Source organism: Pteropus medius, unplaced genomic scaffold, assembly GCF_902729225.1.
Source record: "Pteropus medius unplaced genomic scaffold, Ma_sr-lr_union100, whole genome shotgun sequence".
Lineage (NCBI taxonomy): Eukaryota > Metazoa > Chordata > Mammalia > Chiroptera > Pteropodidae > Pteropus > Pteropus medius.
In genome coordinates, this window is record NW_024344198.1 from 129,365 (window position 1) to 155,429 (window position 26,065).

Sequence of the window (26,065 nt, forward strand, 5' to 3'; positions counted from 1 at the left end):
ATCCTTTTATACAAAAGTATCGAGGAATTGGCTAAGCCTAACTGGTTGAGAATCTGGTCTGTGTCACCTATCTAGTAAACAAAGCGAAGCTACAAAGACAAAAGAGAGAAGTTCTGAAGATTCCAGCTCCAGCCTGAGTAAATTAATCTCTATTTCCATATTGGCAGAACCCATCAATGCACTATAAATGTTATTTCCTGCTGCAAGAGAGGTTTCTGACTTATATTGTATAGGTCTTGTACAGACCTAATAAGAAACAAAACCCAGAAACTATAATGGAAAAGTTGTAAATTTAGCTACATTTAAAATAAACTTTTTTCATAGGAAAAAAAAAATGTCATAACCAAAGTCAAAATACAAATTGTTAGCAAAATATCTGCAGATGACTGGCAATGGCTGAATGTCCTTAATATATAAAGAACTCTTACAAATCAACAAGGAAGAAACTTAACAATCCAAGAGAAAATAATGAACTAAGTACAGAATAGGCCATTAACATCTAGGAAGAAAAAATGGAAATGGCTTAGAATCGCATCAAAAGATGCACAACTTCCTTCATAATAAATTGAACAGAAATTAAGGCACGATGTCACATTTCATATATTGGATTAAGAAAGTTTACCAGCTCTGAACATTGTTAATAATATGGGAAAACAGGTGCTACTGCTTAGAATACACATCGTTCATCCTCTTCAAGTGACAATCGGACAATGTCTTGCAAAAGTTTCAATGCATATACCCTGACCCAGCATATGCACTCCCACAAATTTATCCAAGGATATCAAGGCATACCTGTACATGTGTGCAAAATGAAACAAGGATGTTATGTTGCAGCATGTATAGTATGAAACACTTTTTTATAATATCTATATGTCTGTTGACAGGTCCATACAACTGAGGCCATTAAAAAGACATACTTGTACACACAAAATGGCCTCCAGAACACATGGTGAAGAGAACCATCAAGGTAGAACACAAAATATTATACCCCATGTGTCCAGAAACAGCCTCCTCCTCCCTTCATTAAATGTCTCCAAAGGGATATACAAGAAACATCAACTGTGGTCTCCAAAGAGGGGTCTCAGGTGAGAAAGAGGCTTATTTTTCATTCATTTTTTCCCCTACCTTTTAATTCTTTACCCCATGCGTGGATTGCTTTTACAACTAACGTAAAAATATTTTATTCCAAAAAAAAAAGTACAAAAACCAGTCATAATAAAGGCGCTCTCAAATGACAAGTAGCAAGAATATACCTGAAGAAGCCCTGGTGATAAAGGAGAACGCAGTGGCCGTGTCTCAGTGCATCTCACAGTGTGGTGCCGCCTGGCCTGTGGGGGGCTGGGAAACAGCTCTCCACCCTGTTTCTGACTCCATCACTCCTTTCTGTCCAGCCACACGACCCATTTCTGCCCTTTTCTCTCTGCTTCATTCTCCCTGCCCAGCGTAGAAGGTAGTAGGGGAGGCAGCATCAGCTCCCAAAACGACTTGTCCTCACCATCCAGCAGCCACAGCTGACTCCTCAGAATCCCTGAGCCCCTAAGGCAAGTGCCCACATCAGGGCCCCCAGTGCCATCGTTTAGGGCCATGGAAGTGAGGACAGAGAACTTACTGCTCCTTCACAAGAGTCTAGCTGAGGCATGACTCTTGTACCATCAAAATAAACATGGCAGCTCCCACTGGTATTTGGTGGATGAAAGATGGAACTGTTACAAATACTGGGGAGCAGGGACAGTGAGACAGGGGATAGCCTATGGGAAGAAAGGGCCCACAGATCTCCCAGAGGTTGGGCTGTCTGAGATGTTACGGAGCTGCTTCCTGGCCACATGGGCCAAGGGGCGTACAAGGCCAACCTTGTTCAAGTGGAACACGTCTCACTGTTCTTGTGACATCTCATGGGAAGTCTAGCTCTACTCTGGACTAGACACGGGTGGCTCAGTTCCCCTTGGAGCAGCAGTTATCATCTGGCTTTGGTTCAGCTGCTGGGCAGGGCCTTGGAGGAGTCTTAGCGGAGTGGGAAAAGCTATGGCATGGGGCAGAAGTTCTTTTCGTCTCAAGTCCAGGAGCTTGGAGCCCAAACAAGACGAGGCTCTTTTCCAACTGTCATGGGATGGATGTGCACCACAGTGGAAGGAACACTGGGCAGCATCTTCCTTCTCATTCCAATATATGCCCTTACTCGGGGGCGCATATGCCAATGGCCGACCCACCAAGACCGCGTCACAGTGCCTGGAGCCCCGCCTCCACTTTGGTCAGGCACACACACCCCAGCTGCCATCATCCACGCCCTGGAGATCATAGCCCTCTTGACCTCTAGTCCTCTCCCAACTAGACTCTTCGACACTGCCCCCTCAAGAGACCACCAGCCAATCATGGACGCAAGTCTGAGAAGCAATGCTATCTATCAACTACTGCTGATAGATTCTGAGAGTGCGCAGAACCTGAGAAGGTGGCCGGCGTCTTCTCTTTCAGCCTCCTAGTCAGAGGAGAGTAACATCAATATTACCGTTAACAGCAACAACACAAACTCATCGACGAGATCGTCAATGACTAGAGTGGCAGTAAAAGAAGGCACAGTAACAGGAGGGGAGCAGCAACAGTGAATCCACAGAGCCATCACGTCCCAGGCACTCCACACACCTCTCTTAATCCTGATGAGGCAGGACCTGTCCGCATTCTGTAAGTGAGGAACTGAGGCACAGAGCTGTTCAATAATTCACCTCAGATCTCACACAGCTTTTGAGACGGATACCCAGGTGAGATTCTGAATGCAATTTCTTAATTTCATATATTCCTGTACATTCTGAGTCTTTCCTTCCAGCGAACAAAGATTGCTTTAGAATCAGAAAACAAATATATGCACCCAAGGTGTGGCCACCCACTGTTCACTCGTGCTGGGTCGCCTCCACGTAACTCTTTTGAGTCCCTGCTGCAGGATTCTAAGCATCAGTGATACAGCCCAAAACAGAACGAGGTGTTTACAGTCCAGCGGGGGAGATAAACAGGCAGAGCGCGTTGTAGATCAGTCACATGGCAGTCGATGCTTTGGAGAAACATAAGCAGGGGGAGACGGTGGAGTGTGTTTTGGGCAGGCGCGGTTGCAATTTTAAACAGAGAAATCTGGGAAGGCCTTGCTGAGCTGATGTGTGTCATGACAGGAGGCAGGCAACTGAGCCCAAAGGCATTGGGAAGAGGGCCCCCCCAGAGGGAACAGTGACTGCAGAGTCCCTGAGGTGAGCGCATGCCTGGCATGTTTGAAGAACGGCAGGGAGGCCACTGGACAGTGAGCGAGGTGAAGATGGGAGAAGATGGGGCCGGCCTAGAGACAGTGCCTATCAGTTGAAACGCTATTGCCAAACCAAAAAGATTACGAAGTAAAACAAGTGAGGTAACCTGTTACGGTTGGAAATATTTGCTGCCTCTCACCCAGGACGATGCCTCACTGCCCCAGCGACGTTAGGCTCGGTTGTGGACTTGCTGTGGCTACAGGAGGTGAGCGTGCATGGGGAGTGCCACTTCTGAGCAGCAACTGAGCATCTGCATGGACCCACCTGTCCTCCTTCCCTATGCCATGAGATCTGCAATGCCCCAGGAGAGAGGGTGCTCCAACAAACCCCAATATCTTTGCTGCCACTCGCCGCTGCAGCCCAGCTTACGTATGATAAAACTACCGGAATTACTGCTTCTTTAGAGGCTGAAATTACTTTCACAGCCTCTAGACACCTATCAGAATGGCTAAAATAAAAATAAAGTGGGCATTCCAAGTGCTGGCAAGGATGCACAGCAAAAGAAAGTATTATTTTTTGCTGGTAGGAAAGCAAAATAGTACAACCACTTTGGAAGGGATTAGGATGTAGACATATTGGGGAGGCCATTACTCCCCGAAGGGAGTTCTTGACGACTGTATTGGGGAAGTTGCCCTCGGGAGATGGAGGAAGGTCTGGGTCTGGAACTGAACGGTTTACACTAGCCCTACTGGCCATGCATCAGGCAGGACTTGCAGGCAATGCTCTGGGCCTCTGGCCATCAGCTTCCTGCAGCTGCAGCTGTCGGCGCTGATGCGATGAAGCCGAGCACTGAGTTTTCATGCCTCCAGATCACGGCCTGCTGCAAATGCAGCGCCTTCCTAATGCGCATGACAGCAACAGGCAACCCGGCAGTGGCCCTGCCGGGGCATCTGTGGGAGCAGGCCAAAGGAACGGAGCGCAAGCGGATCAAAACGAAGAGGGAAAGGGCAGGAGGGAATTTTCTTTTAAGGCTGCTAGTTTTCTACTGTCGCCATAACAAATCACCACAAACTTAGCAGCTTACGGCAACACACATCTATGATCTCTGCCTTAACTAGCTCAGCGGCCTTCGCAAGTCCAAATTCACAGGAGAGCAAAGCCCGGGCTTTGACACCACGTCAGCCAGCTTAAGCAGCTCTTAAGTGGCCAGCACACCTGTCTCAGGAGAGAAGCTCCCAGGTCAGCCCAGACCTCTTCCAGGCCCACCCTACCCTCTCCTCCATAGTGACATCCCCTCACAATCCAAGTCCCAAAGAAGGAAATGATTCTTATGTCCTGTGTTGTGGGACACTCATATGAGAAGCTTCTGACTGGTTGCCCCCCAATTAAGTTACGGCTGCCCTATGACCCTGATCTAGACCTTTCTGGTAAAAAAAAAAGAAAAAGAAAAAAAAAAGAAACCCAAAATTCATCACCTTTTTATTCCTTATCAAGTTATGACAGCAACAATGTATGATTTATAATACAGAAAAAAAATCATACACGATTGTAGTCCACTAGGAAAACCAGGTTTATTTCTCCATGATCAATGTCCACTCTACAGTGACATGTACACATATTTTCACATGGCCATCGTAATAGCAAATCTACTTTATGCTTGTTTATGTTGTTGCCTGCTGTATCATGAGCATTTTCAATAAGGCAACAAAACCTTTATCATTATGGTTCAGCAAGGAACAAATCAGAAGTGTCCTAAGTGAACAACAATGTAAAGGAACAAGATAAACATAACTCAGTACTTTTTGTTATAACAACTAAAGCGGCGTATCACACTTATTGACAGCAGCCCTTTCCATCTCAGTATAAGCTGGCTTCAGTCTTAAGAAAGATAATGCCACTGTTCACTCGTAAGCAACACTCTCGTCCAAGTAAGTGCTCCTTCTGAAATGAGTCATCGGCATCTGGCAAGACTGTAACACAGAAACACACTCAAACGGCAATCTACTCCAACACTGTGGTTGCTGAGAGGTGGAACACTGAGGAGCTCCTGCCAAAAGCTGCTCTCACCGCTTACACATGGTTCCGGTTAAGAGTTCACTTATGTACAATAAGGCAGACACTCCCGATTAAACGATCCCTCGTACCGATTAGTTACTGAACACATTCACAGGTTCTTTGCAGTTTACACACTCTGACGCGGGCGCAGTTGGCTGTCTCCAGGGAAGCGTCTTCCTGACAGACATCCACTGGTTTTACTCCAGTGTATCTTGCTTGGTACAGGCTGATCATCCCTGAAGCCTTTCCCACATTTATTAGCATTTTATATTCCCTCCGGGAGTCCCCTAATGTATCAACTTAATAGTATGGCTAAGGAATGTCTCACATTCATCAATTCACTGGATAGGGTAGAGAAATACTTAAAAGCAAATTTCTATATTTAAAAGCCACGTGTGTAACGTGACCCTATCCATGCAAAAACATAAACACATAAAGAGATGGGGAGAGAATGGTCACCAGAATATTAATGATTATAATCTCAGGGGGTGGGATTGCGGGGACTTACTTTTTTCCTTAAACTAAATTAAAAATCTCTTTTGTATTGACAAGGAGGAGTCATCCCTGAAGACATCCCTCCTTCACACAGGTTTCTGAGAACGTTCAGGAGACAAGTAGGCCTGCGTTCATTACGTTTCCACGGCTTGCTCTCCAGGGTGTGTGCTCTGATGGCGGACGAGGGCCGAGCTCCTTCTGAATGTTTTCCCACACTGAGGACACTGGCTGGGACCCCCCCTGCTGTGGAGTCTCTGATGCACCGCCAGGTGCGAGTTCTGCTTGAAGGACTTTCCACACTCCGGACACTGGTATGGGGTCTCCTTAGTGTGAATTCTCTGGTGCTTGGTCAGACAGGAGCTGTCCCTGAAAGCTTTGCCACACTGACTGCACTCGTAGGGCTTCTCGCCAGTATGAGTCCTCTGGTGCCGGATGAGGCCGGCGATGTTCCTGAAAAGTTTCTGACACTGGTCACAGCCGTAGGGCTTCTCGCCGGTGTGAATCCTCTGGTGCCGGATGAGGTAGGCGCTCTCGATGAAAGTCTTCCCACACTCCGCACACTCATAGGGCTTCTCCCCAGAATGGATCTTCTGATGCACGATGAGGTGAGAGTTCCGGTTGAAGGACTTCCCGCACTCCCCACACTCAAAGGGCTTCTCTCCGCTGTGAGTCCTCTCGTGTTGGGTGAGGTACGAGCCGTCTCGGAAAGCCTTGCCACACTTGCCACACTCGTAGGGCTTCTCCCCAGTGTGAATTCTGAGGTGCACGGTGAGGTGGGAGATGTCCGTGAAAGGCTTCCCGCACTCGTTACATCTGTACGGCTTCTCCCCTGTATGAGTTCTCTGATGTAAAATCAGGGAGGAATTCCGGTTGAAGGTTTTCCCGCATTCTAGACATTCGTAAGGCTTCTCCCCAGTGTGAATTCTCTGGTGCTGTGTCAGAGCTGACCCGTCGCTGAAGGCTTTCCCACACTTACTGCATTTGTAGGGCTTCTCTCCTGTGTGGATTCTTTGGTGCACAATCAGGTTGTAGTTCTTGGAGAAGGATTTTCCACACTCATTACACATGTAAGGTTTCTCTCCAGTGTGAGTTCGGTGATGCAAAACGAGAGAAGAGTTCCGTTTGAAGCATCTGCCACATTCGGTACATTCGTACAGCTTCTCTCCAGGGTGACCCCTATTTTCATTCCGAGATGAACTCAGGGTAAGCGTGTTACCAAAGCCCTTGCCTTCTGACAGTTTCTTCCCTCTTCTCGTTATTTTTTGTTCATCAAGAGGGGGAAAATGGCTGAACGACTTAACACTTTCGGGGTATTTATGGGGTTTCTCTCTCATTTGATTTCTTCCAAGCTGAATAATTTCCATGGAGTGACTGAAGGCTTTTCCACAGGCATCACTGTCACCAGTTATCTTAGACACAAAACTTTTCTGACAACTGTGGACAGCTGGGTCATAATCCAAACTGCGAACTTCTGAGTCATATATATGGAAACCGTTTGTTGCAGGAACCCTCCGAGAGGGTGGAAGGTCTGAGCTTGCACTCAAAGGCCCCCCAAGTCCAGGATATTCACAAACTGACTCCCGAGCCCCTGGCTTCTCCTGAGTTAAAGCTGAATTGCACAGATCTCCCTCCCAGTTCTTACAGTCCCAACTATCACCCAGAATGGAAAAATGGGGACCCTCTCTCATAAATCCTTCCATTTCCACGTCACAGGGTAGTTCTTCCTCAGGAATATTCTGAGCTGTCATTTTCAATCTCGTGTTCAAGGCTGAAAAGTAAAGAATGAAAAGGACTTCAGTATATGAAGCTATGTTTGGAAGAGGAATGAAAAACGATGACCAGCCAGGCATGTGGATGTGTATTTTTACTTGTTTCCTTTCTCAAATTCCCATCCATACAAGGAGGAGACAAGTGAGAGTCAAGAGATGGAGGCAAGAACAGGTTCAAAGTTAGCGACACAGCATTTTCATCCTCTCAAAAAATAAGAAGGCCGGTACTGGGAAATATTACCAACGGAATTAGCCTGTGACAGGAGAGACCCGAGGCCAGTGTCATTGCTCACAACAGAACACAGTCTTGGTCACTGTGTGCCAGTCCCCATTACCTGCTGCTCCTACGACAACCAGCACACGTTTTCAAAGCCTCAACTCATACATACAATGTGTGTATGACGGTGTTGAACAAGCAGACGGCACTCCACCTTTGTGGTCGGAGTTCTGCCTTCACAGATGGGGCACAGTATAGGCTCCCTGACCTTGAAGATCAGAAAGTCCTAGATCTGTCAGTGACCAACTTGCAGGGTTATTATGAGAGTCCGATCACATCTGAGGCTAGCCCTGAGCTGGGGAATGCACAGCGCTCCATAAGTGGCTGCCACTGTCATCACCGTTATCGATCTTCAATCAGTTACCAAGATAACTGGCTGTCCGTATAGTTTTTAGGTAAAATGAAATTAGACCCTTCCCCCTCATAAAAATTTAAAAATTTGAAGTGAATAAAGACCTCACTATAAAATCAAAGTTTAAATTATGTAGGATATCTTCACGAATGAGGCAGTCCAAGGCTCAAGAAGAAAAAACAATATAGACAAAGATTAACAATTTGATATCAATAGGAAAAGTTTCCACGCAACAAAAGACATAATACGAGTCAAAATACAAGTGGCAAGTGGAGAGACAATATTATGAAATATAAAAGCAGCAAAAAAATAATACCTCAAATCTATACTTTTTACAGAACAGCATAAAAAAGGGGGGAAAAAAGATACAGAGGAACTAAACAGAGAGAAAATGGAAATGTCCTGAAAACATGAATATCTGCTCATTCAGGCAATTATGAACTTCAACTTTAAGAACACGAAATATACATATTTTATAAGTAAAAGTAACACAATGTATGATGTGAAGCTTGGACAGGCATGCAGGAAGAGAGTTGGCGGGCATGGACAGTGGTCAGCCCACTTGGCAGGCTAATTTGGCAGTAGCCGACAGAACACAAAATGGGCACATCCCTCCACTCAGCAATCTGCCTGTGGGCATGCCAGGCTCAGGAAGCACGAGTCCCGAGCATAAGTGGACATCGACCTATACCAAGGACACAGTCTCAAAGGCCAGCAGGGAGAAGATAGACCACTGGTGAAGGGATGAAAAGTATTGTTATGGACCCCTTGATAGCAAAATAGAAACCCACAGGTAATGGAGGTTACTTTCAAAGTGCTGAGGAAAAACTGTCAACTGCATTATTGTTCAAGAGGAAAGGTAAGATAAAAGACAGCTTCAGAAAAGCAAAAGCAGAGCTTACCTTCGGGGATACTGCCAAAAGAATTAGCGTTGTTCTTCCGGAAAAGCCCAGAAGGAAAGAATGGAAAGAAAGGAAACGATGAATGTGTACTTAGATCAAATTCAGTACTGACCATATAAAATGCACTAGTAATAATGACTCAGGGAGTTAACAGCACGATGGTCTAAAATACCAGGTGGCAGTGTCCTGTGAGATGGGAGAGGGGTAACAAACTTAAGTGTCCTGCCGTCCTTATATTGTTCATGATTCATGTGAGACCCGGTCAAGTAAGGAATAAAATAAATGTCATGTAAAACTTGCAAGCCCGTAGAGTAGTGGTTTTCAACCAGGGGCAACTTTACCCACAAAGGACACTTTGGGACGTCTGGAGATGTTTTTGGTTGTCATTAGTAAGGGAGAAGTGCCACTGGCATCTAGAGGGCAGAGGTCAGGGATGCTGCTAAACATTCTTTAATTCACAGGACAGCCCCTCACAATAGAATGATCCAGCCCCAAATGACAACAACAGTGCTGAGGCAGAAAAACCCTGTTGTAGGAGGGAAGAATAATTAAAAAAATAAAAACCAGATCAATCCAGGAGAAGCTGGTAAGGGATGAAAGCCCAGAAAGGACAGGTGAAAAAGTATCACCAATAAATATACGTAAATGGCTTCGATGGGACAGATAAAGACACCGCATCGCACTGCATTAAAATGTTTGTAACACACATACCTAAAGCAAAAGGACATAGAAGACAAAAGCAAAAATTTAGAAGAGACGAATGCCAACCAAAGATTTTATGGCTCTTTGTTAACCAATGATAAACTTCAAGTACGATAATGGCAATATAACAGTGGTAAAGATGCCTACATTAATACAACGTCTCAAAACACAGCAAAGTCAGCCAGCATTGCAAGTCAAAGTCAGCAAATCCAACCATAATGGGAGGTTTTAATGGACCCCTTTCAGAAATGGAAATTCAGAAAAACTGAATAGAGACACTTGGAGAGAATGAAATTAGCCAGCCTGATTACTCAGCTGGATGAAGAGTGAAGTATCAACAACTAGAGACAGACACTTTCAAGCAGAAGTGGAACATTTGCTAACACTGGCCATAAACCAGGCCAAGATACAAGTTCAACAAAGGCCAGACCACAGCTTGACACAGACCATAGCCTCTTGACAACAGATTTGGTCATGTGAAAAACCAGTAACAGAAAACCAAATACAAGAAAAACAAGAAGTAAAACAAACCCCAATTTATTTGTAAAAATGAAAAGCTATTTCGCAGTAATTCACAGAACAAAGAGAAATCTAGACAGAAATTAGAAAACACCTAGAAATGAACGACAACGGGAATGGTACATCTCAAAACATGTAGCGAGTGAGGATGCAGCTAACACAGTTCCTAGGCGGAAAATGTTGGTCTTTAATGCTTATAGTAAAAAAAGGAGACTGTAGGTTGAGTGAGCTCACTGTTCAACTTAATGGAAAGAACCATGAAGTAAACCAACAGGAGGTGGAAGGCAGATGATAATAAAGGTATAAGCAGAAAGTACAGAAACCGAAAACAAAGAAACAGCAAGAAGATAAAGAAAACCAGAAGTCTGTTATTTGAAAAGACTAATGAAATAGACACACCTTTAACAAGAGTGGCCATTAAAAAAGAGATAGGAGGCACACAAAAGTGATAGTTATGCAAAGGGATTTGAACTAGGAAACAGTAAAATGTTACCGACATGGCATTATTGGACATGGCATTATTGGACGTATCCTAGGAATGCAGGGCTGAGGAGCATGACAGCATCTACTCACGCAATTCTCCATACTTTCAAATAAAAGAAGATAATCCCCTGCGGCCTACCTCGATAAGTTCATAAAGTACTAATTTGAGGAAATCTTGCCCAGACTTATGACCCAAATGCTCTTAGACAAAAGTAGTAGACCCCTTTACCCTATGTCAATAAATTGAGAAGGTACTTTAAAGCAAGCTCCGATTCATGATGAAAATTTGTAACCACCAAGACACAGGGAATTAACATAAACATCATACTTAATGAGTAAACATAAGGATTGTTCGCTCTGAAGCGAAGACTAAGACCTCAGATGTCTGCTAATGTCCACAGCATTTGACAGTGATGTCAGGATGGTGCCTCCTGCTGTCACTCCTGGAAGCTTATACTGAAAAAGCCTCCTAAGGCTGCTCTGCTACCAGACCACGTGTTCTCCATACTGGACCTTCTGAATGGCTTGTGGTTGTCCTGTGAAAAACAAGAGATGGAAAACAAGAAAAACGAGAGCACCTCCCCATAGGTCTGTAGGGGGAGGATGCATGTGTGCACTTTAAAGAAGTCAGTCAGACATATATAGGATGATACCACCGAGGGAAATTTTTTAGACAAAATATTCTGGAAGTAAAAATATTGAAATGTCCTGGAAAGACACCTACGAAAGCTGTGATCACAAGGTCTTGGGATATGGAGGGAAACGAGCCTTGAGGAGCAAAGGGAAAGTCCCTTTCATCTATAACAGATATTCCCTTTTTTGAAATAAGGTTTATATACCACTAAGAAAGTGAAAAGATGACCCACCAAATGGGAGAAAATATTTGTAAAGTACATATCCGACAAAAGACTTATATACAGAAAATATAAAAAGAGGATGTGGAGAAACTGGAACCCTCACACACTGTTGGCGGGAATGTAAAGCGGTATTGCTGCTTTGGAAAACAGCCTGTTTCTTGAAAAGTTAAACACAGAGTTATCACAGGACCACTCCTAGGTATCTAAATCAAGAAAAAGCCAAACATGTGTCTACAGATAAGCTTGTACATATACGTGGATAAACAAAATGCAGAAATCCACACAACTGAATATTCTAATATTCCTCAGCCATTAGAAGAAATAAAGAACTGATACATCTGAACCTTCGAAACATTATGCTCAGTAAAAGAACTCAAAACACAAAAGACCATACCTTTATAATCCGATTATATGATGTTCAGAACAAGTAGTTCCATAAAAACTGAAAGTCAATTAGCGTTTGTCAGGAGCGGAAAGAAGGGGAAGGGGGAATAACTGCTAGTGGGTATGGGGTTTCTTCTCGGGCTGATGAAAACAGCTGGAATTACACAGTGGTGACGGCTGCAAAACTTTGTGCACAAGCCTAAAACTACTGATTTGTGCATTTTGGATGAATCCTATGATCTGTGAATTGTACCTCAATAAAGTTGTAATAAGTAAAGTTATACCTTCAAGAACAATGCTTGTGATGCTAAACACAAACATGTCTCCTATATAAAGGACAAGTATCCCCCAGCCTGACCTGAAGCTCTTAACTTTGGCAGTATCCCCTCGGGGCATCTGAAAATCTGTGAAGGTGTTAGGTTGTCACAAAGGTGGAGGCCGGGGCTAGAGAGGCCTATTTGCTACCACGCCTGGGACTGCTCCACATGGTGCTTGACCGTCCTGTGTCCCAAAGTCTCTGCAGGTATCAACCTGGAGTACTTCAGAACAGCAATACTACATGTGATGTAACACTTTAGAAAAAGAGTGTGCCTTCATTTAAGAGAAGGAAGCTCAAAGGAAATCCAGATGCTGCTATGAATTCACGAAATCATTCCTTACTCTGCTTCTCTCTCCATGACGAAACTGGCTGTTCCGACTATACTCTCAGTCGATGAGGGTGTGAGTGCCATTGTGAGGTTACTGGGGGAAAAAAAAATGTCACCAGTACCTGTGAGGGTATTAGGACAGACTGCTGGAAAAGCATATTAAATCAGGCATTTAACGCAGGAAATGCACTGTATTTCATTAATCAGGGTTGTTTTCAAATGTCTAATCTTATTGCCCTCATATATATTTCTATATTACTATTTTTAGCAAAATAATGACACAAAAATAATGTTGTAAAAAATTCATCTCCATGCTGTTCACATATTTTGGGGGTCTGCCATATTCCCCAACTCCTTATTGGACCCTGTGTTTGGATGTCCACCATACCACTTCTCTGCAGCCCCAGCCTATCCTTTTCTTCCCCATGGCCAATGAGAAGGTGATCTGCAAGACTTTCTACACGCTGAATGTTGCCCCAGCACATGCTGAGACCTCAGGTCTGGAGCACTTTCTGCGATAAATTATCCCGATGCTGTTCCAGGTCAGAGCACAGGGGTGATTGACCCTTTGCCTGTGAATAAGGACAGCCTGGGTTGCCTTACTGTGTAAGTGCTTAGAACCTGCTTCCAAGGTACATTCTTCCTTTCCTGTTTAATACACTTGGTCTGGGTCCATTTCCAACACTCACTCTTCCAGCATCATCCACCCATACCATGCCCCATTTTATCTCTCTGAATATAATGAATTCTGTTCTGTTTCTCTTAATCCAAACCCACAGTCTGCAGCACCTAACTGTTTCCCATTTCTTCTAGGGTAGCTGTGCCCAAGCATTGAAATATAGAAATATATATTTTAACACAAATACCTTTCCTTTCACTGATTCTTTATGTGCACACAAGACTTTAGAAATTTTTTAATTTTTGAATATGTAATATTATCTATAAAATCCCTCTTAGGATGATAAAACACACATTGCAAACTTGATCATAAAGAGTGAAGATATTAACTCAAAATGGATAACAGGCCTAAATATAAGAGCTAAAACTATAAAACTCCCAAAAGAAAAACACAGGTGTGTTAAATTCAAAAACTTGGACATATCAAAAGCACAAGTGAAAAACATAAATAAAACCTTTTGTGCTTCAAATGACATCACTAAGAAAGTAAAAAGACATCCACATAATATGAAAAAATATTTGCAAATCCTGTATCTGACGAGGCACTGGTATCCAGAATAAATAACTCTTCCAATTAAATAATAAAAAGGTCAATAACCCATTTATTAAATGGACAAAGGATCTGAATAGACAGTTCTCTAAAAAAAGATATACGAATGGCCAATAAGCACAATGAAAACATGCTCAACATCATTAACCATCTGGAAAATGCAAATCAAAACCACTGTGAGATACCACTTCACAGCCAGTAGGATGACTATAATCAGGTCCACTCCAAGGTAGTTATCCAAGAGAAATGAAAACATATGTCCACAAAAACAATAACAACAACAACAAAATTTAAAAACATGTTCACATAAGCATTAGTTACAATACCTAAAAAGTGGAAGCAACTCAAATGTCCATCAATCAATGAATGAATAAGCAAAATGTGATATATCCATACAACAGAACATTACTCATCCAGAAAAACGAACTAAGTACTGATACATGTTACTACATGGATGAATCTTGAAAATACTATGCTGAGTGAAAGAAGCCAAAACAAAGAACTACATATTGTATGGTCATTTATATGAAATGTCTAGAATAAGCAAATGCAGAGACAGAAAGTAAATTATTGATTATCTGGGGCTGGGAGGGATGGAGAAATGGGGAGTGACTGCTAATGGGCATAGGCTTTCTTTTCTCAGATGATGTAAATATTCTAAAATTGTTATTGGTGATGGGTACACAACCTAGTGAACGTACTAAAAACCACTGAATTTTACACCTTAAGATAGTAAGTTATATCGTCTGTGAATTATATCTCAATAAAACTGTATCATAAAAATAAGCAGGTATCGAGTCTGTCAGGATAATAACCACTGGTCTAGATCCCACCTGGCACATTTGTGGTACCTTCAGACTTCGCAAGAGAAGTAAGAGTTTCATAGGGATGTGCCAAGCTTGTGTAGAATTCTATTCCCAGACACTCACCTCTGAAGGGCTTTATCTCCAGTCTCCATGACCTTGCAGAGACATCCACTTAGGCTCAATACCTGGATGTTTGACATCAATGGCTGCCAGACTTCAGCTGTCCAACCCCATCCACATGGTTCCCGCCATCTCTGTGAAGCACACATGATGCTAACTTTATTTGTTCAAATGATGCATCCTTTAAAAAAAATGTTTATTATCAACTTTAGCCCTGTTTTTTCCCCCACAGCAAAGTCACCCACCTACCAATTGTGATAGAATCTGACTCCATTTTTGATGACTGCTGACCGCTTTCAAGGCCCCCGCCCCACGACCTACTGTCTCATCTCCTTCCATTCCACAACTAGGCAAGCTGACAAGCCTGAGTGCTTTCTTCTTGGAGTCAGCAGAGGTTCAAACCATGCAAATCCCAATAAATGCAAGGCCACCCTAATCCCAGCTCCACTCTCTAGTCACAATAAAAGCCCAACAGTCTCCTTCTGCTCTCTCAGGCTATTTCTGGATCACCTTGGGAAGCCTGCCCTTTTCTCCCAAGACAATCTCATTATGTGAATAATCAACCTTTTATACTCGTGGTGTGTGTGAGTGTAAAAAATAAAGACTGTCTATATGTGTTCGAGGCAGGGAAGAATGAAAGGTAAAGCTAATGTGGCAAACTGTTATCTTGAGAATCTGGACGGTTTTACAAGTGTTCATTGAACTATTCCTGCGACTTTTCTGTAGGTGTAAAACTTTTCAAAACAGGAAGATGGGGGTGAGAAGGGAGAGAAAGCAAGCGATAGAGTGAAGGAAAGTTACTTGCTATGGGGGGCGGGCTTTGGGAGGGGACAAAGCCTTGGTATTCAAAACGTATTTTCACAAGTCCTCTACAACCAAATTTTTTCAATTGGCAAAGAATATGAGAACTTTCTGAGATGACGACGGTCAGTTTGATGAAAGGTTGGGTTGCATTTGTCAAAATTGATCCACTTGGTACAATGAAGATCTGCGCAATTCAGTGTTAAGTCAATTCTGCCTCAAAAAAATTTTGCAGCAATAGATGGAATAGAATTATAACTGATGTTAAGCAAAGTGTTTGAGGGGAGAAGCGCAGTGATAACTGCCACTTAATTTAAATGTATCCCCAAAAGATTTAATGAATAGGTAAAAGGATGGACAGAGGGAAATATACGGGTTACAGCTAGTGGAGCAGATGTTAATGCGTCAGTATAAGGTCGGACAAAGATTTCGACTTGTCTATACGTATGAAAACTTCTATCGTGAACTAGATTGGGGAGCCAAGGAGATGAATCACTAAACCAAGGAAGAAAGCGAAATGGTCAGTAAACAGGTGAAAAAACGCGGCCCCCATTGGGAACTGCAGCAAGATCTGACTTGGCAGATATTATGTGGTGGGGGGACAGGTGATGTAACACCTGCGGGACTCAGTGGGAAACGGCAGAGGTCACCGGGCGCAACGTGGCCAAGTGACTCGAGACCCGCGACGCCGACACCCGCCCTTCCACAACCCGGCAGCAGAAGGGCGTAGACCGGGATCGCCCCAGCGGCTGGGCCAGGACACCTGGCAGGTGCGGGCGAAACGGTCCTTAAGAAGGACCCGCTGAAACCAGTGCGGAACAGCTGAGCGACACGAAGTAAGGCCGGGAGGAGAGGCCACACTCGCCGGGGGAAGGCGTCCACACCCGCAGGATACCCTCACCCGCCGGGGTCTTCCACACTCGCGAGGGCAGCAGCGCCCGGGGCCGACCCCGCCCCTGCGAGCCGACCGCGCACACTGCCCGCCTGAAACCCGCCCGCGGACACGCCGCTCACGACCCACCGGGACCGGCGGACCTTCTCTGCGCCCCGCGGCCGTAAAGGGGAAAACAGACACGCAAAGGCCGAGAGGCGCGGCGGGACTCACCTCAGGCGACCGGGTGGCGGCGGCGGCCATGTTCGGGCGAGTGCGCGTGCGCGCGCCAGAGCCCGGATGTGCGCGGCCCTGGAGGCGCCGCGCCCTCGCCCCGCCCCGCGGGCTTGAAGTGGGCGTTCCCGAGCTTTCGGCTCTGCCCCGGGCTGCGAGCGTCCAGCCCCTCGTCCTCCGCCCGGGTTCGCGTTTTCCTGCGCCCGCCGGGCGCCCAGCCTTCACCTCCTGCGGGGTCGACTTTGACCCACCCTCTCCGCCTTAGGGCGCGTGAGTCACCAAGTCAGAACTGTCCCTACTTCCCCGCCTACTAATTTGCTTACTCAATTATTTCTTGATACCCATATGGACGCAAGGATTTTTATTTTCTTCTGTGGTTTTCATCCTATACCATCAGTATTGTAGTGCCTTATTTTTATTTACCGAGTAGTTTGCCAAAGTAATTCCATACCATAATTTTCTTATTTTGAGAAAAATATATTAAAATTCAGATAAGTGCCTCATTATTCATTGATGGTGTAATTGTTTACCTAGAAATCAAAACAGAAGCTACATGTTTTTTCTGTGCATCTAGGTTAACCCACCTATGAAACTCCTCTCCCTTCCTTCTAAAGTTAAGACCACTCTCGGAGAGCACGTAATCTAACTACCCTGTAATCTGATCTTCAACTTGCTTTCTCTTAGCTCAATGAAATCTTTACGTTCCTTCCTTAACTCCACATCTTTTTATTATTATTGTTTATTGGGGGTAACATTAGTTAATACAATTATATAATTTTCAGGTGTACAGTATTTGACGTCTGTATATTCTATTGTGTGTTTACCACCCAAAGTCCAGTTACCTTCAGGTATCATATATTTGATCCCCTTTACCCACTTCACCCTAGCTCTACCCCACTATATTTGACACACTTTAATCATCTACCAACCCACCCCCCTCCCCTATCCCCTACACTCTGGTAACCACTAGTCTATAGTCCGTGAGACTCTCTGTTTGTTTGTCCTGTTCATTCGTTGCTTTTAGGTTTATATCCCCCATATGAGTGATATCATGTGCTTGTCAACTTTTTGTCTGGCTTATTTTGCTTAGCATGATTACCTCAAGGTCCATCCATGTTGTCGCTAATGGCAATGTTTCATCTCTTCTTATGACTGAGTAATAGTCCATTGTATATATGTACCACAGTTTCTTTAGCCAATCATCCGTTGTAGGACACTTTGGTTGCTTCCATGTCCTGGCCACTGTGAATAATGCTGCTATGAACATTGGTGTGCAATTATCTTGTCAGATACCAGTGTGGAACAGCAGGTGTTACATCACCTGTCCCCCTACGCACCAGTTTTCAAGTCTATGAGGTAAATACCCAGATCAGTTCAAAGCCAGATCAATGGTAGATCAATTCTTAGTTTCTTCAGGAACCTCCATACTGTTTTCCATAGTGGCTATACCAATTTGCAGTCCCACCAGCAGCGTATGAGGGTTCCTCTTTCTCCGCATCCTCTCCAACATGTTATTACTTATCCTGTCGATTATAGCCATTTGAACAGGTGTGAGATGATATCTCATTGTGGTTTTGATTTGCATTTCTCTAATAACTAGTGATGTAGAGCATCTTTTCATATATTTGTTGGCCATTTGTATGTCCTCTAGGGAGAAGTGTCTGTTCAGGTCCTCTGCCCATTTTTTTATTGGATCGTTTGCTTAACTCCACATCTTAAGAGAAGCTACAAAATCATTTCCGGGAAACGTTTTTCTCAATCTGTTGAGACCTTGCCTGGGCGTATCCTCTATTTGGCTCGAATACATTTTTATAAAAACTCTCTACCTGTTTGTATGTTCTTATATCAATACAGGACTTGAGCTATTCTTCTGGGAGGGGAGTGCTGTACGTGTGGGAAGATGTGCACAGAAGTCCAGTGACCAGGGGTGTCTGTCATTAGTGAAGGTCCTGCAGGATATGGAGTCAGATCACAACCAAGGGAGGACGCTGCCTGGAAAGCAGGATCTGGGGGATGACACCCTACTCACTGCCATCTGTTGGTACCACCCCCACACCCCCCATCCGCCTCCACCTTAGCGCTGTCTGTGCACCTTGCATCAGCTTCTCCTTAGACCCCGCCCCCAGAGCGAAGGCAGACGCCCACTCCGCCACCACGCATGCGCGCCGCTCGAGACTGGTTACTGCGCTTGTAGGTTACCCGTTGCCTGTGCTCCCAAAAGGCCGCGGGGCTGACCGCCTCCAGACTGTCGTTAGACAGGGCAGCGGTGCCCCCTTGTGGCCACGAGGAGAAATTACAGCGGGTCCAGGACGTCAACGTCTTTAAGGAGCTCAGGGAGGATACTGGAGCCACCCAGCTTTAAAGTAACCCCATAGATGAAAGGAAAAGTCATCATCGGGGTTCAAACTGGAGCAACAGGTCGCGGAGGACGTAAAACTCAGCCCAGTTCCCACTGTGATTCACACTTTAGGCTGCACAGGGAGTACTGATGCTGGCCTCTAGAGGGTGGTAGATGACTATTTAATCTCATGCCTGAAATTTACTCTTAACCACTCCAGGTATTCTTACCAGAGTATTTTTTTTTATACACATTTTTTATTTTTCACTTACAGTTGACATACATATTATGTTAGCTTCAGGTGTACAATATAGTGATTAGACACTGATATAACTTAAGAGGTGATCACCCAGATAAGTCTAGAGTATTTTTTTAATACAAGGAAAAGTCAATGGATTAGAAACAAGTTGTCTAGAAACTAATGAAGGCTAATTTCCTCAAAGATATGTAAACCGTAGAAAATATTTCACTTAAAATACATATATTGCATTTATTGGATTTACTTTTTCCTCAACATTCTACCAAGAACATTGTCAAATGTTCAGAAACCTGAACAGAATTATGTACCTAGCCACATAACCACGAATGGGTTTATTTGGATGATAATCAAATGGGATTAAGAGTGCCAGTGGGTTCAAATAGACACAGTTTCTGCCTCAGATTAGCACAGATGCTTTATAACTCTATAACTTAAGGGAAAAAAAAACTTCAACTCTCTAAAACTTGCTTTCATTATTTGAACACTGGAGTACTGAGAGGGCTGTATGAGGACTGGATTAGCTAATACGTGTGCACTGCACAGAGTAAACCTTCGATGCAAATTCGTTATTAAGACATTTTTAGGAAGAACTGCTCAAAGTGAAACTCCTAGATGTTAGGAAAAAATGGTATATAAAATCTTATTTTTTTCACATTCTGGAAAGATATACAGTGCCGTTTTTATCTGTGCTTTTATTTTATATGTGACATATGGATCTCGTTCATCGCATCCTATATTTAAGTGCTTAGTTTTTTTCCGCATTCCCTACTCCCTTCCCTATGGCAACCATCAGCTTGTTCCCTTTATCTATGGGTCTGTTTTGTTCAACTGTTTTGTATTTTTAGATGCCACATATTAAGTGAAATCGTATGATATTTGTCTTTCTCTTTCTTTTTTCACTTAGTATAATGTCCTCCAGGTCCATCCACGTAGTCTAAAATGGCAAGATTACATTGTTCTTCAATGCTGAGTAATATTCCATTGTATATATGTACATTTTCTTTACCCATTCGTCTACAGATGGGCACTTGTTGCTTCTATATCTTGGCTATTGTAACTAATGCTGCAATGTCCATAGGAGTGCATATAGCTATTTGAATTAGTCTTTCCATTTTCTTTGGATAAATACTCAAGAGTGGAATTGCTGGATCACATGACAGCTTTATTTTTAATTTTTGACAAGCCCCCATACTGTTTTCCATACTAGCTGCACCAATTTACAATCCCAATAGTTCAAAACAGTTCTTTTCTCCACATCTTCGCCAGCATTTGTTGTTAATTTATTAAATGGCAGACATTCTGATAGATGTGAGGTGATATCTAGTGATTTTAATTAGCATTTCCCTGATGATCAGTAGTATGTCCACTTGAAATAGTTTTAGTTATATATTATGATATGACATGTCTCTTCATATTTCTCTCACCTACCTTGAGGAGAAGGCCACTGCCACCCCCACTCACCAGTAGAGACTTACATTCTGTAAGCCTTTCATGCCCCTATTGTTTTGTTGCTGTGTAACGAGCCACCATAAAAAAAAAGCAGCTTGAAACATGTGTTCATTATTTCACAGTTACTGTAAGTCTGACATATCTTACATGGGTCCTCTATTTTAGGGTCTCCAAAGGCCGCAGTCAAGTCGAAGTGTCTGTGGGCTACACTCTCATCCGTGGACTTGACTGGGGAAGAATTGGCTTCCGAGCCCATTCAGGCCAAGATCGAATACAGCTATGGAGCGCACGGCAGCTGGCTTCTTCCAGGCCAGCAGGAGAGTCCCTAACTACGTACTCTTTTAAAGGCTTCCAAATATGTCAGGCCTACCCAGAATCACCTCCCTATGATTAGCTTAGAGCCGACGAGTTTGGGATCTTAATTAAATCTTCCAATGCCCTTCTTTGTCATAAAACCTGACCTAATCATGATGTTACACCATCTCAGAGTTCTGCCTACCACATTATCTGATCCAGAAACCGAGACGTTGATTTAACTTGCATATCCTTAATGACCAGCAAGTTTGCACTTTTCCTGTATGTCTGTTCATTAGCTACCCAATCTTTCAGGGGACTGGTCACTCCATATTGTTCATCCATTTCTACGCCGGAGTCTGTTTATCTCACAAATACGCATGCACTTTCACATAGTGGCTCCTCTGCCTCCTCGTCCTCTGATTGTCCTGTCTGGCCTCAGAATTGCAGTTGAGGATCAGCAGACACTGAGTCGAAGTCAGAAGTATAAAAGGGTTGATGGGGAATAACACTGATAAAAGAAAGCAGGACAACAAGGGGAATGAGCGGGATTGGGCAGAAGGCGCCGCCAGACCACGGCGCTGTCCAGTGACGAGCTCCAGAGCAATGACTGCTAGTGAGAGGAGTCTCGTGTCGGCACAAACATCCAGGCCCTTGGACCATGGCCTTGCTTGCTTAGTGGCCAGAGACTGCTAGAAAGGAGCCCACAGCTGATAGCAGGTCCCTCTTCGAAGGGGAATCTGGGCAGCAGCCTGACCTGAGCCCTGCCCCCCAACTCCAACAGGTTCTAGGCCCTTGGTGTGTGTGTGGCCCTCTGATCTTTCAATTCCTAGACTTGTCCACAAAAATGGCATCATTTGTTTTAAGACTAGAAGAGAAAAAATGAATACGACTCTACCCAGATTTATACCAATGTAGTCATACAACACAAGGTGTTATATCTCTCGATTGCAGAAGGTGCCCACGAAGGCCCAAACGCCTCCGGCTTGAGAGAGACAGCATCTTCCTTTGCTGTGCACCCCTCACACTAGGTTCCCCTCCATAATCTGACTCCTTTCTGCCCCTTCCTTTGCTCGGGACCTCACTTTTTCAGATTTTATATTGCCGATGCCCCCACGTGTATAATGCCAGCCCAGACTCTTCCCTGAACTCCAAACGAAAACAGCCACCAGCCTCCATGACACTCCACTCAAAGGTCTAATGAGCACGGTACCCGCCCTGACCAGACTCCGGTGCCTCCCCACTCGCCGCTGCTCTCATGGCCTTGCCTGACTTGTGACCAGCAGTCCCACTCTTCCCCTGGTGAAAGCCCAAACCTCCTCAGCCCCTGGACTCTCCTAATTCCTATCCTACTATAGTTTGGGCAGCGAGCCCTGCCAGCTTCCATCCTTGTCCCTAAGTCTGTTTCCCCACAGCAGCCAGAACGTTCCTACGAAACCTCCCGCCCTTTCCTCCAAAGTCCAGGGCTCCCAGCCCCCTCAGGGTAAAGTCCACACAGCCAAAGTGGCTCTGAAGTTTCCAGCCCAGCCGGCGAGGCCTGGCCGGGTCAGCCCCTACCGCCTCTCGGAACTCATCGGCCACCCCTGTCCCTTTACCTCATCCAGCTGCAGTCACACTGGTCCACGCTCTGATGCTCACGCAGGTGAAACAGGTTCCCACCTCCCAGCTTCCACACGTGCTGCTCCGCCCCGTTCCCCGGACGGCTCTTCCGCCAGGTGTTTGCCCGGCTAGTTCCTTTGCCTCTTTGGCTCTTCACTCGGACCTGCCACATGCTAGGTGCTTAGGAATTCTCCTTGACTGAGGACCAGTCGATTGAATCGTTGATTCCAATTTTTTACTGCTCTCCTCGAAGGAGGATTACATGTCCCCATGTGTTGCTAGTGACTTGCAAGGCCTCCTTTTGGGTGTGGGAAGGAGGTACATATATGAAATATATGTACATATATGTGTGTGTGACATGTTGATCTATATTTTATATATTTACTTATGTTTATTTATAAATATATATTTAAAGACCAATGGAAGAATAAACCAAAAACTAATAAAAAATGTTTTATCCACAGGTGGTAGAGGAACCAGGGAGGAAAGGACGGGGATGGAAGGTGAACTTCTCTGAGTAGACATAGTTCTATCATTTTGACTTTGACACCATATAAATGGCTTACGGAATTACAAAATTTAAAAGACCTTATCGATGAGAAGTACAGTCGAATCTTCTTATATTAATGTTCTTCATTAAAATTCACTTTTAAATGTTTCATAAGATGAGAAAAGTAGGAAGGAAGTTAACCAAGGGCCTCCCCGAGGACGCCTCCCGGCTGTTCCCTCTGCCAGCAATGCCCCGCCCCCTGCACATCACACACGTGCCAGAGCACGTAGCCATGACCCCATGGCATGACCCACATCCTGGCTCTGGTTCACTGGTGCACATGTGGGTACCTGAGCTTAGTCGGGCCATTCACAGCCCTCCCCCCAGGATGCTGTAGTTAAGGACATGGAAAGTGGCAGGTAGACCATCTGGGATGCATTAATGATAGTTGCCAGCTCTATTTGTGAGCCGCTCAAAAAAAAAAAAAAAAAGCCAAGAGACTGGAGTAGAAATCAATAGTAAAGCCACAGTGTCTTTTATAATCTACCCTTGGAAGTGACGGTACATTCAGCTATGAGTCGCACAGACCAAGCCTGGTACAGCGTGGGAGGAGGGAACCACAGGAGAGTGTGAATTCTATACGTTGGACACGGGAATCACTAGGGACCACTAGGGACCACGTGAAACTAATATATTGCATGGCAACTGGAACTTTTAAAAAATAATTAAAAAGGAAGAAACTGATGGCAGGTGTGAGGCTGGAACGTGTGGGTGAGAGACGGGTGGGCAAGGCTCAGACGCACCAGACCTCGTGGGCCCGTTAGGACTTCGGGCTTCACTCTGGGTGCAGTGGGAAGCCACCATGGGCAGAGTTATACGTCATTAAAAGGTCACTGCCTGCTATGTGGGACAAATCTCTGGCACACATTTGTCAGAAGCTTTGGGAATTCAGACATTGGGTATTAATGACTTTGACTTGAAATTCATCTACATAGCAGTCAAACGTAAAGTGGTGAGGGGTGCAAGTGACTTTGGACAATTGGCCAACAAATAGTCATGACTCTCCCATGCCAGATGTTGGGACTAAAGAGATATACAAAGAGACATGGCATGTCTGTATGTATGCTCTCAGCATAATGGAGGTGGGTAGTCTACCAAAAAATGACATATACTTAAGAGCAATGGGGAAACCATCGGTCGAGCTTAAGCATGAAAATGACATGATCTGGTTCACATTTTTGAGGCTGCTCTGGATGACTGTAGGAGCACGAACAGAAGGGATGATAGGTAAAGCCTTGCTGTGGTAGTACAGCTGACAAGTGCAGTGATTCTGAGTCGGATGGGGAAATGGACACAAGAAGGAAACCGATTCAACGTATAGATACCGTGGACTCAAAATTTGGTGACTGATTTAAAATGGAGGTGCCGGAGTCCTTGGACACTGGCACAAGCCGCCAGGTGGATCGTGTGCCCCTCACTGATAGGGAAAGGCTGGGGTGAGAGCAAGTAGGGATGTGGGAATAGTACTCAATTTTGACAGGTAACGATTGTAGAATAAGTAGAGATGCCCAGTAGACAACTGAATGTGTCCAATGCTCAGAAAACAATCTGGATGAAGTGATAGAACTGTGATTCGTCCACAGTCAGATGGCATTTGAATCCGGGGGAATGAAAGAGACCACACCGGCAGTGGAGAGAAGCGGGCTCGGCCTCTCCTGGCAGGGCAGATCCGAAAACACGCCCTCAGGCTTCACGGCTGCTCCTCGCTTAACCTCACTATATTCTCGCCAGATTTACGATCCACAGGGAAAATTATACATCTACTTTCCAGCTCGGAAAGTAGAACGAAAGCAGAGCATTTCGTTTAGAACCCTATGCTGCACTGGGGATGAAGTATATCCTTCCTCGTTTGGCCGAGACCAGGAATGTGAGGCCTACTTCAAGAAGCAGGAGAACCAGGAGAGATGGTGGAACATATGGCCCTTAAGGAAATACTGATTCAGGACAGAGTCTGCAAGGATAATAATTTGGTGGGAAAAGTTCATTAGAATTCAATCCTTCTTCCACTATACAATGACATCAGAGAAGTCATACTCAAGAGATCACATAAATGTAATGTGTAGAAAAGTCTGAACAGAGCTTAACGCTTTTCTCCATGAGCAAATTCACTCAAGAGAAATACCTTACAAATGTGTCCCGTGTGGGAGAGTCCTGGAGAAAGACCGCCTTTCAAAGGACATTTCAGACCTCACACAGGAGAAAAACCCTACAAATGCATAGGCACAAATGATCCCTTACTCAGTACGAGAGAATTTACATTTAAGAGAAAACAATGTTTGCAGTAAATTCAGGAAATCATTTTCCAGGAGTGATTGCTTTACAACTAAGAATCTACAGAGAGAAACCATACAATGCAATTATTTAGGGAAATGTCTCATGCATTTCTCTTTCCTTACTCAGCATCACAGAATGTACACTGGAGAGAAACCAATGGAGGTGGTCACCGTGTGAAAAGCATTAACCACAGCTCGGCACTTATGAAGCTACATCAGAGAACTCATACTGGGAAAACCCCTATGCATGAAATCGGTGTGGAAGAGCCTTCAGGGGGTGTTCTCACTTTATTCGACACAGGAGTACTCATATGAAGAGGGAGAACACTAGGAATAGGGTCAATGTGGCAGGCTTTCAATTATGGTTATCACCTTATTTGACACCAGGAAATTCATATAGATAATAGAAACTCATTGAACATAACATGGCAAAGCTGTGGTTGGAATTCCATTTTGTTTGACATCATAAGTAAACCACAAATGAGGCAGAATCCACAGACAGATATCTGGGTTTAGTAAGACAAAACTCGTGGCTCTCTGCAGTCACAGATAAGCCGGGATGAACAGTTATATTCTC

General features: G+C 44.5%; 1 protein-coding gene across 3 annotated transcripts; it reads right to left on the bottom strand.

The window, feature by feature from the left end:
- Positions 1–4,686: 4,686 nt before the first annotated feature.
- ZNF329 (zinc finger protein 329) lies at positions 4,687–16,867 on the bottom strand. 3 transcript variants are annotated; one of them, XM_039868762.1, is made up of 3 exons: positions 16,727–16,867; positions 14,824–15,001; positions 4,687–7,542 (listed from the first exon to the last, which is right to left on the bottom strand). In XM_039868762.1, the coding sequence occupies exon 3, from the start codon at positions 7,520–7,522 to the stop codon at positions 5,909–5,911; it is 1,614 nt and encodes a 537-aa protein (XP_039724696.1). In that variant the 5' UTR covers positions 7,523–7,542; positions 14,824–15,001; positions 16,727–16,867; the 3' UTR covers positions 4,687–5,908. The 3 variants fall into 3 exon arrangements, with proteins under 3 accessions (XP_039724696.1, XP_039724699.1, XP_039724698.1); XM_039868765.1 differs by having other exon boundaries at positions 14,824–14,954; positions 16,727–16,846; XM_039868764.1 differs by lacking the exon at positions 16,727–16,867 and adding an exon at positions 16,643–16,661.
- Between the last annotated feature and the right edge of the window lie 9,198 nt (positions 16,868–26,065).

Coding starts and splice junctions, on each gene's coding strand:
- ZNF329 (XM_039868762.1), bottom strand. CDS start 7,522: ATGACAGCTCAGAATATTCCTGAGGAAGAACTACCCTGTGACGTGGAA.